Raw genomic sequence first — 16,533 nt, forward strand, 5'->3', positions numbered from 1 at the left:
TATGCACCATTAGGTTTATTATAGACATTTACACCCTAGATTTTAGCAGTTCATCAGATTATATCTTCTACATTTTATAACATATTGCATGTCCAAATAACTAATGTTTTTCTTCAAGTCTGCATTATACTCTTCTATGTTTTTCAAGCTTTATACATTATATATATAAATATATATATATATATATATATATATATATATATATATATATATATATATATATATATATATATACTGTATAAATATACAGTACAGACCAAAAGTTTGGACACACCTTCTCATTCAAAGAGTTTTCTTTATTTTCATGACTATGAAAATTGTAGAGTCACACTGAAGGCATCAAGGGCTATTTGACCAAGAAGGAGAGTGATGAGGTGCCTGGCCTCCACAGTCACCGGACCTGAACCCAATCGAGATGGTTTAGGGGTGAGCTGGACCGCAGAGTGAAGGCAAAAGGGCCAACAAGTGCCAAGCATCTCTCAGGGAACTCCTTCAAGACTGTTGGAAGACCATTTCAGGTGACTACCTCTTGAAGCTCATCAAGAGAATGCCAAGAGTGTGCAAAGCAGTAATCAAAGCAAAAGGTGGCTACTTTGAAGAACCTACAATATGACATTTTTCAGTTGTTTCACACTTTTTTGTTATGTATATAATTCCATATATAATTCCACATGTGTTCATTCATAGTTTTGATGCCTTCAGTGTGAATCTACAATTTTCATAGTCATGAAAATAAAGAAAACTCTTTGAATGAGAAGGTGTGTCCAAACTTTTGGTCTGTACTGTACATATACTTATATTCATTCATTCATTCATTTTCTCCCACTTATCCGTAATTCGGGTCGTGGGGGCAGCAGTCTAAGCAGGCCCCCGCCTTCGACTGCTGCCCAATCCTCACAGCACCGTCCCTTACGGTCCCTCCTGCAGGTGGTGAGCCCACGGGAAGGCGGCCCCACGTCACTCCGACGTCACGGACCTTGATATTTCCCTCGTAAGGGACCCCCGGAGCATAGAGGGTTAAGGGCCTTGCTCAAGGGCCCAAGAGTGGCAGCTTGGCGATACCGGGGCTTGAACCCCAGACCTTCCGATCGGCAACCCAGCGCCTTAACCGCTGGAGCCACCACTTCCCCATATACTTATATACCTTTGCAAAAATTTTACCTTAGATATTCGACCCCAGAACATGACATCTGTTTGAAAAATTAATGCAACTAAAATATGTCCCTCATTGCTTTTAGAATTTCTAATAAAAGAATTCAAAATTTTATTAAAATTATACTCATTCATAGGTACTTTAACAAGTCACGATTACTTATTTAAATACAAAATATACACACAACTTAGCAGCACCAAATTTGCTCTTGGCTGGAGGTGAACAATCCAGAGTACTGAGCTTGATGCAGAGATAAGGATCAGACCAGCTTTGACCCAACTGTGGAGCAGCTAAAAAAAAAGCATTCCTCAGGGGATTTATTAAGGTGGGAGAAACCTGGATGCTAATCCAAGAGCCACATTCGAATAACCTTGTCCTCGGCTCTGGCTATAGGCATTTGGTTTCATTGGCTGGATTTATTAAACTTGGTCTGAAACTTGAAATAAAGTGACTAGTTCAATCTTTTTTTGTTTCTTTTTTATATTTGTGGGCTTTCAAACCAGTCAAAGTCAGTGCAAAGGAATCACAAGGAAGTGAATGGGGAATATTTCCGTAATGTAACAGGGTGATTCCCCAATCAAGTCCTACTGTTATTACATTTACAACTTTTTGTTGGGTTTTTTTTTCCATAAAGCACAATTTCATCATTGATCTTTTTAGTACAGAGGTGCCCAAACCTTTCCTATAAAGGGCCAAAATCACAATTGAAGGGCTGTGGCTGAAAGTGAATGTATTCATCGCCATGCTTTTAGAAAGCTGATGATTCTCTCAAAACAGCAAACAATACAGAGTGCAACAGTACTTGCACCTTGAAGTACTCATGTGCATAAAATAAGTCAATATTCATTCATATTCTCTATATTTATTTTTTTGCAGCTTAAAAATTTTATTTAATGTTAAATTAGAAATAAAGATCTGCATCAATACATTTTTTATATTTTTTTTGCTTTGTCTCCCATTTCTCATATGTATCATTGTGGGCCAAATCTAATCAAAGGGCCCTAGTTTGGGCATCTCTGGTTCAGTGGATCAAAAACTGATGGATAAGTAACTATAAACTGGATTGAAGTATTTTTTCCCCACAATATTTTATACTTTCCAACCATATACATTTGTTTGCTCTCATAATTTGCTCTGTAATTTTTTAACAAGAACTATTATTCAAATCCATACTCACAATTTTCTTCCTAAACATTTTCTTTAATTCTATTCAGAACATATTCACTACAGGAGCTTCACCGTTTCTAATTTTTTAAAGAAAAAAGGAACCTAGTGTTGGTGATTTCTGGGCTCGAGCTGTCAGTGCTAGCGTGTGGAATGTGGCCATGATGTGCAGGGCAGATATGTGCAGAAGGACTTGACTGTCTTTCAGCGCCCATTTGATCATAGCTTGCCCTGCTATGCTGCACACAGCAGGACATGAACTCTGAGGGTCACTGCAGAAGAGGCTCTTTTAGAGCTCTGGAACCAACATTTCATAGACAGAGATGGTAAACAGCGTCATGATTCTGAAGATTGTTAACATGCTGATATGTTATAAACCCCATGAACAGAATAACAGCCTGACACTAGGCACTACTAATAATTTACCACTGACATTCGGTCAATTAGGAAGTAGGAGAAAACCAGAGTACCCAGAAGAAACCAATGGAGGGGCCTGAGGGGGTTTAAACAAAGCTCAGCCCATGTGAACAGGTGAAACTAACAGCCAGGGGCATTGAGAGAGGTCAGTGTGTCTGTGCACTGAGATAGGGATGTGATGGGTATTAGCTCATACACTAGCTTGTAGAATCCTGCCCTGTGGGAATCAGTGCTCTTTAAACAAAACCTACAGGACGATCTGTTGCGACAGGCTACTGAAATAAATAATTTTATTGTCAGTGAATGTAGGTTTTAGGCCCTGATTTACTACAATTGCAAAAAATGATTATGTAAATGCTGGGAACATTAACTACTGAAAACTAACAACAGGGAAATGGGTTACTGAGTTACAAGCTGCCACTCTTGGGCCAGTCAAAATACGGTAAATATATTCTCCCGGTTAATTAAGGAGACTAATTAGAGACGCACACATTTATTAAAGTATAACCCAAATCTTTGCCCTAGCCCTATATTTTCTGCCTAAAAAAAAGGGAAAAAAGATTACCATTGGCATTTCTGTCAGCATCACCCATGATCCGATGCCTTCATAGCTATGGAGACGGAGTCAGATGGGAGGCAGTCGTGCTGAGTGACACAATTGAAGAGGGAAATTTGTGTCCATGAACACTAATCAATAGATGAAAGTTCATGACTATATCATGAAATGCCGTGAGACTGTACGACAGCTTCCCAACATCACTAGGATATGTGAAGGAAGAATTTGCAGTGAACTAAAAAGTAATAAGCCCCTTTACCTTACATATAAGAGCAAGAATTTACAAGGACTGGGTTATTTGTTGGCGTGTGCGAACCTGCGATTCTGCGGTAACTTTTATACTAACTAAGAATTATGGTTTCCTGTAAGGAAGCTAAAACTGCACAAAATTCAATTACACTCAATTCAATTCAATTCAATTTGTTTAGCACTTTAAACCATGGAAATTGTCTTAATACAGCTTTATTTAATTAAATAGATTAGAAATATATAAATTAATAAATTAGGGAGACATAGGTGATGGTGACAAGGAAACACTCCCTGAGACTGTATGAGAAAGAAACCTTGAGAGGAACCAGATTTAGAAGGGAACCTCATTTGGGTGACACCTGAAAGTCCATTCATTATAGATCAATCATTGTTCACTGATGGAGTGTAAAACTGTTCATGATGACTGGAGCTGTAAGCCATTGTCATTTACTCCAATTCATCTTTGGACTGGGATACACCATATTGCCAAAAGTATTGGGTCACCTGGTCATAAGTATGGTGCTTGTGGACATTTAGTTTTATCAGCCAGTTTTATCAGCCACAAGGGTGTTAGTAAAGGCAGGTACTGATGTAGGCGAGGTAAGGAGGCCTGGGGTACAGTCAGTGTTCACATTAATCCCAAAGTTGTTCAATAGCGTTGAGATTAGTGCTCTATAACAGGCCACATTAAATCTTTCTATCCAAACCATGTAAACCATATCTTTATGTAGCTTACTTGGTGCACAGGAGCATTGCCATGCAGGAACAGGTTTGGGTTTCCATGTTCAAGTGAACACAAAATTTTATTATACCGCATCTCAAGACATCCTATACAATTGTGTGACTCCAGCTTTGTCGTAACAGAGAGGAACCATATAAGGTCAGGTGTCTCAATACCTTTGTCCGTAGAGAGTAACTAATGTATATATTTCAGACATCAGTTTTGTTGACTGATCCTGGTCTGTTTTTGACTGATACAATTAATATTTTTTTTCTTAGTGGACGATCAAATATCCCAAAAACTTAAAGACATTGGAATGCTCAAAATTCTCAGATGAAACTCACACACACCTGTGCTCATGGCCTAAAGCCACCCACCTCTTCCATTCACTTCGTCACTGTTCCTGTAACACACTCTCACTTCAACTTTCAGTGCAACACAATCTCTCTATCCATCGCTCTATCAATTCATGCGTGCACACAAAATATTTTCACCGTATAACTCTTTCTCTCATTTTGTCATTATACTTCTAACATTCTCACTCGTTGTCTGTCTGTCTGTCTGTCTGTCTGTCTGTCTGTCTGTCTGTCTGTCTGTCTGTCTGTCTGTCTGTCTGTCTGTCTGTCTGTCTGTCTGTCTGTCTGTTAAAAGCTTATCTACCTTCTTTACCCAAACAATATCTGTTACTTATGTGGCTTCATGAATGGTCAGGAAATCACATTGCTAGTTTAAAAATAATACGATTGCATTGCAATTACCATAATGTTATTAGCATTATATATTTTTCAAATTCATTATAAAAAAATGCATACTGATTAAGGTACCAACACAAAAACAGATGGCCCTAAATAATATAAATTGGGAAATTTCAATCCACCAACATCGAAAAGCCCGAAAGGATGTGGTGATTCATTCCATAACCTCTAAATAAACATGTAATTACAGAAAGTGTTACTTTATACATTTGTAACGTGATCAGACAAATAATTCTGTACTGATAAACAGCATAAAAAAAACAAACATATTAGAACAAGTGCATTGCTACAAATATTGTTAAATTTGCTGTTTTAAAATACTATAAAATAACTCAGTTTTCGTATATACAGCATGTGTCATGTACGCGGAGTATCGACCTGCAAAACATTTTTGTGGAAGGCTATGAAACTTTCGACTTGCTTTCATCTGGAATGTCACAAGTCTGTCAATTACAAATCATAGCAAATTTTTCAAGTTTGAGAAAATGAGCCTCTGGGAGAAATAAGGACATGTCTATCAATGTCTATCAACTAGTGAGTGTGTGTGTGTGTGTGTGTGTGTGTGTGTGCACGTGCGCGTGTGTACACGTCTTCAAGTGGACATTTCCTCTGTCATCCGACTCTTCAGACACTTTAAAGTCTGAACCTGTTATCGGCAGCTAACAAAGCAAATACAGAGCAAAGGGAAAACTTGCAATACTTTAGTGTATAAATGTACATAAATATATATATTAAACCTTTAGTATACATATAGTGTATATATATATATATATATATATATATATATATATATATATACAGTACAGACCAAAAGTTTGGACACACCTTCTCATTCAAAGAGTTTTCTTTATTTTCATGACTATGAAAATTGTAGAGTCACACTGAAGGCATCAAGGGCTATTTGACCAAGAAGGAGAGTGATGGGGTGCTGCGCCAGATGACCTGGCCTCCACAGTCACCGGACCTGAACCCAATCGAGATGGTTTAGGGGTGAGCTGGACCGCAGAGTGAAGGCAAAAGGGCCAACAAGTGCCAAGCATCTCTCGGGGAACTCCTTCAAGACTGTTGGAAGACCATTTCAGGTGACTACCTCTTGAAGCTCATCAAGAGAATGCCAAGAGTGTGCAAAGCAGTAATCAAAGCAAAATGTGGCTACTTTGAAGAACCTACAATATGACATTTTTCAGTTGTTTCACACTTTTTTGTTATGTATATAATTCCATATATAATTCCACATGTGTTAATTCATAGTTTTGATGCCTTCAGTGTGAATCTACAAATTTCATAGTCATGAAAATAAAGAAAACTCTTTATATGAGAAGGTGTGTCCAAACTTTTGGTCTGTACTGTATGTATACATCTATATGAGAGGTGTAACGGTACACAAAATTCACGGTTCAGAACGTACCTCGGTTTATAAGTAAAGGTTCTGTTCAATTTCGGTACAGTTAACGGGAAGAAATGCAAAATAATTTTTTTTTTATATTAACGCAGGTAATTATTATTAACATTTGTAAACAACAGTTTACATTTTCAAAAACAAATTTAAATCAAATGCCTGTTGGTGAAATCAAATCTAAAATATTTTTTTTTATAATATTTTATAATATTATAAATGTAGTAATCGATTTAATTAGCACAAAGAAATTTTTTTTCATAAAATTAATTAAATGGAAAATTTTGATGGTTTACATTTGTTACACACCATTTGGGTAATACAGATATATGTATATAAATGTGTGTGTGTTTTACATTTAATATTTACTTTTCTAAAGAATACGTTCTACTTATTTCAGCATACTTATTTTTCATACTTTTAAAGAGAAATGTATTCATTCCTTCCATTCTTCTTTCATTCCTTTTTCATACCTCTGGCATTATTGTGTATGTTTTTTTAATAAATTTTTTATTTGAAAAACAAAACAAAACCTTGACACTGCGCTCAAAGTGTGAGGCAGAGATTTAACAAAGTTGTGGCCCCACAACTTAAGTTTGTGAGGGAACTCAGATATTTACTATGTTCTCAACGTAAAAAGGATTGAACATCTGCACACATGTGCACCGAACTGAAAGCCCTGTACTGAAATACAAATACGTTTACCATTACACCCCTAATGTTTATACATGTATATATGTATACTATGTATATGTACATATATGACTATATGTAGATGCATTTCCATTTGAAATATTTGGAATGCTGTATTAAAATGGTTTCAGTAAGTGTGTAGTAAATAATGTACTATTCCTGCTTCATGTACTTAGAACTTGAGGAACTTTGGAGTCTGTAGAGACTTGCTCAGTTTTGTCTACTGGAATGTGATAACCAACTCTGAGAATTACGATGCATCTCTCGTACGGTCAGTCTGTTTCCTCTAATTAGGACTGCCTGACATTTGACCTTTGACACAAGTGCCTGATGGCAGGTCATGAGGTCCAGCAGGAAGCAGATGTACCTTGCTTAAATATGTCAGTGGATAGATAAAGACCTCCTACATTATCTTTGCAGTACACACTGTGTAATACAAATGAACTGTTCTGCTTGAAAATAATTTCACACACATACATACACACTCATTCAGCTAATAAAGGACTTCATAATCACCTGTAACTGTGTACAGACAGGATTTCAGTTTTATTTTTTTTATTTTAAGTTCAAACACAAGAATCCAGATGGTGGTGACTGAGAATGTGTTACTGTCAGTTTGCATTTGAGAGCAAGCTCATAAAACGTTTTTAGATCTTTCTTCTTTGTAGATCATGAAAAGTACTGATACGACATTAGTAAAGATCTCCACTAATAAAATCTTGACCAAACATAACACATTTAATAAACAGATATATTAAAATATTAGGTAAGTTCATATAATTGATAATCAAATCTTCATTATTTTGTTGTAAATCAAGTACTATAGTATGAGTAGAATATGAAAAAGTGGTTGTTAATAAGATTCAGATCATCAGTGGAAACAAGCATGAGAACTATATACATAAACTTTCAAAAATTATTTGGCCCAACAGAAATTTTTTTCACTTCTACAGCAAACGTAATAATGCAGCTCAGGTCCCCACAAGCCAGTGAATGGAGGTGGTCTAAAAATATGAAGCAAAAAATATGAATAAACAAAAAGGGATGCAAAGAGTCATGACTAAAAGCAGGACATTCACCTCTCTGGCACACATACCGGAAGTTGAACACCGTATACTCATTTGCTGTGGACTAATTATCACCTCACTTAAGTGCCTCAATTGTAAAAGAGCTTCTTGAGTCCTTACAAGTTTAGCCTTTTTAAAAACACATTTTTAGAATGGCCAGCAAAAGGGTAGGTATAAAAAGCTCAAGAGAAGAGGACAGCTGGGAGAAGAAAGATGATGAACATGCAGTCAGACGAAGCCAAACTGTATACTAGCAACACATACCAATGACTCTGTATAAAGGTTCTGGATGTGTTTAACAGTACTGACTGATGGGTGGGTGGGTTATATATTTGGATACAACTAGCACGAGTTAAAGGGTACAAACAAAGAAGTTGTATTTGGGATACAATAATTGGCAATTGGAGTAAATGTAGCAACAGTCAGGCCTTTTTTTTTTTCTTAGAATTTATTGTAATTGTATTGTAGAAATAATTTACATATCAGAATATGAGGATAAATTTGTGGTTACATTTTTATTATGTACTGTATATAACATATACAGTATAACACTATATATCATATCATATGGTATAATAACATTATATTATATACTTCCAGTATAGCTCCAGCATTCTCCAATAGTTCACATAGTGTGATCGTTCACTTTTTTTTTTTTAATATAAACATTTATAATAGCCAAGAACTTCCTTACATTCATTCTTTTTAACGTTACCTACAAAGAAGGAGAAAGATGGAGAGATATAGCGAAAATTAGAAAAAGAAAGCGCTATCTTTATTGATTTGTTGATCCTGTTTAGTGATACTGGTTAATAAATTAAAGTTAATAAAGTTAATAAAATCTAACACGTGATAAGTTTAGGTGGATTTCACTGATATACAATGATGACAGACGAACCGTCTCTTAGACGTGACTCTCAATACACAAGTACTGCAGCCTGCAGCTACAGAAACGACAGCAGGTATGAAAAAAGTCTCTGTATTTTCTGCCCCCCAACTACTAAGAAATACGAGCCAGCAGATCTACACAAGATCCTATCCCATAACTCCAAAACCACACGTCTGGACTGCAAAAATAGTGGCAAAGAAAGAAGGTGTGAAGCTTTATAGGGAAATTACGAGAGCAGGTGGACGCTTGGCGAATGAAACGTGTGGGACAGGCTGTACCTGACTCGCGTGCTTTTGGGATGTCATCCTTCTGTGTGCTGCCAAACGAATATCAAAGCAAACTGACCCATGTGGACGCATATACTCACGCTGTAGTGTTACACTCAAAGCGTGGATGGATGCAGACGAGTTTGAAATGAAAAGACCAGTATGGTCTATGAGGTATTTTGAATGGCTGATTAAATTGTATGATTTTAACAGTTTTGTTGTCACCAAAAAGAAAACAAATCGCATATAATAACACAATGACAGTAATAAATACAAAATCATAAATAGAACTATTTATACACAGTCATTTTCTGAACTTATCACTTGGACAATCTGATTTGTAAAACCATATCAAACCTTTATTATTGGTTTCTCCTTTATTGGCAACAATATAAAATTAGACTTGCTGACACTGAAGTTAGTTTCTAGTCTGTTAAAATTCTTACAGCACAGAAAATGAGAAGTAACGCCACTGATTCCACCGCGGTGGTACTAAACTGTAAATCTTTATGGCAGGGTTAATTAGATTTGCTGATTCTCCAAAAAAAACACATTTAGCGTTGAAATAAAAAAATGGAAACTCAAACTGTTTAAAAATAATTATTTATATCATAAATATAATGTTTAATAGTTCAAATAATTATAAATGCTATGCCTGTCTCCCAGTCTTATGGTTTTTGAGAGACATGTCCAAATTTGACATTCTTGGCTTGAACAGAAGAACTTGTGTAAGATGGAGAACAGGAGAGAAGATATTAGCAGACTGCATCACCCCTCAGTCAAACATGGAGGTTTGGGGTTGTTTTGGAGCAGGGAGTTTTTGTGACTTGTTCCAGGTGAAAGGAATACTGAACCAACATTGCTACCATTCTATACTTCAACACCATGCAATTCCATCTGGACTGCAGCTAATTGGAACCGACTTCACCATACAAGACAATCTCCGAGCATACATTCTAGCTCTGTTAGTATTATTTAGAGAGCAAGCAGTCAGCTAAAGTGTTATCTATCATGGAATGGCCTGCCCAGTCATTGCACCTAAATACAATTGAACTGCTCTGGAATGAAATGGATCACAAGGTAAGAAAGAAATGTACAATTCATCATATAGCACATAACACAGTTTAGAGGTTTTTGCTGTTATTTTTTTGTTGCTCTTTATTGCACTATATATTAGAGACATATTGTGAATAGAAATCCTGATTAAATTTGGCCTGCACCGCAGATAATACAGTAGATTTTTTCATGCTCAGTCTATTACAGCACAGTGTCGTTTATATTACATTCGCTGCCATGCTGGCGAGACAAAAAAGCTGCATAAATATCCTACCAAAACAAACCCACAGGCATGTGTATTAGTTGCATGGTTTTAGTAAATAAGGGTTAACTATAATGATACTTTTCTCTGTAGTCCAGATCCAAAGGCTTATCCAGCGTGATATGACGGCAACATCAAGAACACAAAGACTCGCTGTTTACCTTGAGTGCATCATTTACTTCCACAGAAGCTAACAAGTATTCAACTGAATTTATAAATAAAGCTTGCATTTGAAATGCAAGACGGTGAAACAAGCTAAATGAAATAATCAGACAAAAGCTGGTTAGATTGTAAGCAGTACATACCCTACTGTTTTATCAACAGTCTGCAACACTGACTCAGGACTACAGTTTGCATTTGATCATCACTGCACACCTCAACATCATTTAGCTGTAATAAATGAACATTCGGTGCGACCCATATGAGGATGGGTTCCCGTCGTGAGTCTGGTTCCTCTCAAGGTCTCTTCCTTATGCCATCTCAGGGAGTGTTTCCTTGCCACAGCTGTATTAGGGACAAACTCACACTTATAAAGACCAATCTTATTTATTCTTTCTTACCACATTATCTGTGTAAAGCTACTTTGAGACAATGTCAATTGTTAAAAGCGCTATACAACTAAAATGAATTGAATTGAATGCTGTTCTTTTACAACAACTTTTAGGCTTTGGGTCTACACACAATGTTATCTTGTTTTATATTCATAGAGAGTAGTTCACAGACTTAAACTTTGGACTGGCTAGCTCTGTTGGAAAGCCTTTGGCTCGGCTTATGTCGGAAAAGCAGACACACACCACCTGCTCCAGCTCTGGGGTGGAGCTCTTAAACAACTCTTCAAGCAGGGCTACAGGTGGCCAGGTGATACAGATAAGGGCCCATTACCACATCAAACCAAGAAAGCACAAGCACACTTATACACCCTCTGCTACACACAGACACACATTTATTATCTCCCCACTCGAGCACACAGGGTAATTCCCATCAGGTCTGAGCCAGTGGCAGACTGCAGCCATAAATCCTGCAGTGCTCAGACAACAGCTGGACGCGTTTCCATGGCAATGGCCCTGAACTTGTCTAAAAAGATAGTAGTTCTAGTTATCAAACTGCATGTTAATATAAATGCTTTAAGCTTTAACTAAGTGATTTATATGTACACTTAAGCCAGTTTCCCAAACCTGGTCCTGCTAGAGCAGTGTTTCTCAATGCTGTTCACTTAACACACCTGTTTTAAACCCACAAAAAAAACCTGCTAAGGAGGTTAAGAGATAAATCCAGGTGTGCTACCAACACAGAGAGACACTAACACCTACAGGGCACTGAGCAAAACAAAGTATTACCAATCATTTTGCTAAACTTTTAACATACATAACAGATAATCACAAAGCATGCTGCTGTGGAGGAAAACATGAAAATGTTTTACTCCAAGTGTTAATTTAAGTATTAACCAACTGCTGTTTGACAATAAAATAAAATGCAGCTTTCTAATTGAATGTTTTGTATCTTTGACCAGCAGGAGAATGGCGTCTGGGTGTGCAAATACAGCCTATTATTTAAAACGCTTACAAAAAGTCCACTTATCCCCCCTTAGAGACGGGGAAATGATTCAACTGACAATAATTTAAAAGCATATGAAAGCATACCCATTTCCTGGAAGATAATTGGGCACTAACATTGCCCAATTAAAGGGTTGTCATTATCGCTGGTCACTTCTGCTGAGATCATCTTCAGCCAGTAATTTAGCAACTAAACCAGGTGGGATAAGTGATAGGTTTCTTTTAGAATTTGTGCTTCCTTAGAACACTCACTCTTTTGTCTTTCCATGGTGTGGTTTTACACTTTCCCTTCCACATTCTCAGCTCTTTTTCACGATTTAAATAAAAATTGGGTGAACCTTTCTGCCTTTCAATGGAATCTTATGAAACCATCAGGTGTGAATTCTGTTTTATGGAGTCTCAGTGTTGGAGTTAATGCAGTGGTGGAGGAAATACACAAATTATGTTCTTCAGTAAAAGTAGAGATACATTATGTAAGCTATTACATGCTCATATTAACCATTTCTCTATCCAACCTTTCTCTACCAATCACTAAAGAACATGGCACTTTTGGGGGCAAAACTGAAATGCAACACCAAGGCAATAATGCCTGTGCTAAAGGTATATATACACGTCTGTGTGTGCTCAGCATGAAATAACCTGTGTGTGTGTGTGTGTGTGTGTGTGTGTGTGTGTGTGTGTGTGTGTGTGTGTGTGTGTTAGATTTCACTGTGAGAGGTGATAGTATACGAGCTGGTATAAAATGAGATATGTTACATGCCACTCTATATATGGGATTACAAATAACTGTGATAAAGTAATGCATCAAACAGGCATGATGCACTTTGTGTTAAATTAAAAAAATATATATAATAATAACTTTCAAAACTTTAACAAATCAAATTAATAGATTAATCAGTTTAATACAATCATTCTACTAAAACTAGCCCCCAAAAGTGCTATGTTCATAAGTACAACAGCGTTTTGCTTTCATGAACAAACATACAGAAGTATGTTTCCGTGCGCTTATACGTTAAAGCACACATGGATGCACACAAACCCATTCCCCGCACAGGCACACCAACCAAGAGGCAAACTTGAGCCATGCTTTCTTAGGAATGGCGCCAAAGGAGGCATTAGCAGCCATGTCTGGTGTGGTGTGGGGTCAGACTCTAACTAACATGGTTGACAGATGAAAGCAATAAGTGTGTTCCTTACAAAGCCTGACCTATAGCCAACACTTGACCCCTTTACTCCACTTGGGCTGGTAGTATTACCCAGATTCTGTTTCATCTACTGAAAATGAAAATGGCTGTTCATCAATACACCAATGGTGTGGATAGCTTGACTTACTTACGCTGAGTGATGAGTAGTCATAAATGGATAATTAATAGGCTTTGCATGTTGGTATATCAAAATGGCAAATACACACATTCTTACAGAAGTTTGCAAAGAATGTTAATGGTCTTAGTAACAGTACAGTGTGGTTGAATAGTTATTTGGTAACTAGTCAGTTTTAGCGAACACACATTATAACAAAATCAAGATTATTTAGAATATTCCAAATCCTTATTTTAATACACTTGTTCGAATACGTTATCATTTTTACTATAACAGCTTACACAGCAATAGGTATGGCAGATAATGAGCACTTTTGGACTTATTTGGAAAATATATTTTGCACTGCCTCACTTTTACATACACTGTACAAATTGTAGAGTCGTTGTCTTTATCTTTCAATATTGATTAAAAAAAAATGTAGAACACCAGCTCACAATGGCAATTGCAACCATGATACTTGGTAATAAAAGTGATTCTGATAATCTTACTGACCTTCACTCAGTGATATTATGAAGTTATGTGATGTGTAGGGAGATGTGTATTTTTATATTTATATAAAGAACATTTATTTCTGTATGATTTATTTGACAAGCTATGTTTTCTTCCTCATTAGCCATAAAAAGAGAAAAAATTTGCCATAAAAAGACTTACTGTTTATAGCAGTTATAATGTATTAAAATATATATATATATATATATATATATATATATATATATATATATATATATATATATATATATATATATATATATATATATATATATATTTCACTAAGTGCTAGATATAAAAGAGAAATAAGAGGAATAAAACACTTGTGTTGCTATAAGAGAAATATTGCACTTTTGGATGGTAACAGTAGTCCCACTGTGATATATTTCCCTATAAAAGAATACACCTCCTGTTTTACTTAAATAACAACCACTCTGATAGCAGTTCTACTATTAATGCAAATCAAATGTGCATTTGCTAAAGTTTTTTTGTACATACAGTTATTAATTTATTTATTTTCTGTTTTGTTTTTGCATTGCTTTTAAATTCACTATTTGCCAGATTTAGCTCTTGCATTTATTAAATGTAAGGGCTTATTGATAGTGTGTATATATATATACTGTATATATATATATATATATATATATATATATATATATATATATATATATATATATATATATATATATATATATATATATATACATACACATACAGCTCTCTCATCAGCAGCATAAAGCTGTGTGAATTCCACAAGGAAGTGAAGACAGATGTGGAACTACTAAGGCCTCTAACTGTCCCTGCACAGGTGAGCTGCTAACATGTTGTCATGTAGCACTCTGACAGAGAGAAGCCTCGCCGCAAGGTCCTGTAGACATGTCAACTGGCCTAGGCCTGCCTGCCTGATGACAGTGTGATGTTCTTAATTTCAGGTATTCAGTCAAGTTTTGTCCAATTTTATAAGAAATATTTAAAATCTTTTATATTGTACTAGGTAAAAATAATAGAAAGAAGATTTCAAAACCTTTAAATGCTTATATTTTTATGAGTCTTAACATATATTGCTATTAAATTTACCTGACCCAATTTATACCTTTTTGGGCTGAAGACTTTATTGCAAATATAACAAAAATGACTATTTTAATTTGAATCATTAAGCCATTCACTCTAACCTGACTACAAATACACTATTAACTCCTGCACAGGTTTTTATCTAGAATTAGTTTCTATATTAAAATACAGTATGAAGCAAAGATGAAAGCAAAAACACTACAATGTGAGATTATCCTCTCATCAGGACACTATAAGATATCACAATTTCCACAGATAAAAATGCCTTTTGTATTTCATTGGACTTAATACCTTATAACTATATTATGTTAAAATAATTTTATTAACTCCACATATCAGTTGGCTCTTATTAGTCACAATTACAACTCAAGGGTCGTCATGCTCTGTTCCTCTGACTCATAACCATAGGATATTCCATGCAATTTTTGGAACACAACGTTGGAAAATCCATGCTATGCACATTGTGTCATAGCACAGTACTGACAGTCTGAATTTACAGAAGGTATAAAGATTTTTTTATGACAAAAGATTAAACTGTACTTCCAGTTGTTTTAAATATGATATTCTACAGTTAAAACTACAGTGTAATTATTGATATGGTGATGCTGTCTATAAGAGAATAAAGTTGAATAAAGCACTTCAGGACATGGTATTAGAATAGAATTAGGTTGGTAAGAAAGATTATATGCATGTCATCCAGTATTGTATTCATCTGGTAGCAAAGAGTAACCAAATTATAAATTATAGGCTTAACCTATAAAACATTTACATTTATATAATTTGGCAAATGCCCTTGTCCAGAGTGACTTACATTTATCTCATCCATACAGCTGAGCAGCTATGGATTAAGGGCCTTGCTCAGGGGCCCAGGCGGGGTTGGGATTTAAACTCATGGCCCTTGGCTCCAAAAACCAATGCCTTAACCACTAAGTTACCCTCACTGTATAATATACCATTACTGTGGTTCCAATCCATCATGATAATGGAGTGTTGGTATATTTGGCTGCATTGTGTCCAGTCACTCTGGATAAAGGCATCTGGCAAATGCCATTAATGTGAATCTAATTTGTGAACATAGGCAAGGTTAAGGGTCTTGTTCAAGTGCCGAACAGTGATAGTTTTGTGTTCCTGGCATTTAGACTCTAAACCTTCTGATCAGAAGTCCAACAGCTTCACCATTGAACTACCATTTCCCAACTTTTTAATTGTCTCAGATCCAAAATATTTACATACACCTGCAAGCTTATTATAAATAAATAGACCACATACTTGTATTTGACAGTGTTGGTCAGTTAAAAAATAATCAATTATGATCCATGTGTGTGTTGATGTAGAACTCACGATTACATCTTCCGCTTCGACCCATCCTAAAGCTAGTCATTAAGGCCAATCTCAAAGAACAGGGCATGGACACTGCGCTCTGTTGGAGGGAAAGCAAAGAGTGCTACAGTATAAC

General features: G+C 36.0%; 1 protein-coding gene across 1 annotated transcript in view; it reads right to left on the reverse strand.

Annotated features, from left to right (window-relative positions):
• LOC310724573 (uncharacterized protein) overlaps positions 1-16,533 on the reverse strand; it is a 34,430-nt gene that overhangs the window by 3,176 nt on the left and 14,721 nt on the right. Inside the window, exon 12 of the mRNA XM_083538807.1 lies at positions 16,419-16,497. Within this exon, the coding sequence (XP_083394933.1) occupies positions 16,451-16,497 (47 nt within the window). The 3' untranslated portion in view covers positions 16,419-16,450. The remainder of the gene's footprint in view (positions 1-16,418; positions 16,498-16,533) is intronic.

Source organism: Silurus aristotelis, assembly GCF_946808225.1.
Source record: "Silurus aristotelis genome assembly, chromosome: 4".
NCBI lineage: Eukaryota > Metazoa > Chordata > Actinopteri > Siluriformes > Siluridae > Silurus > Silurus aristotelis.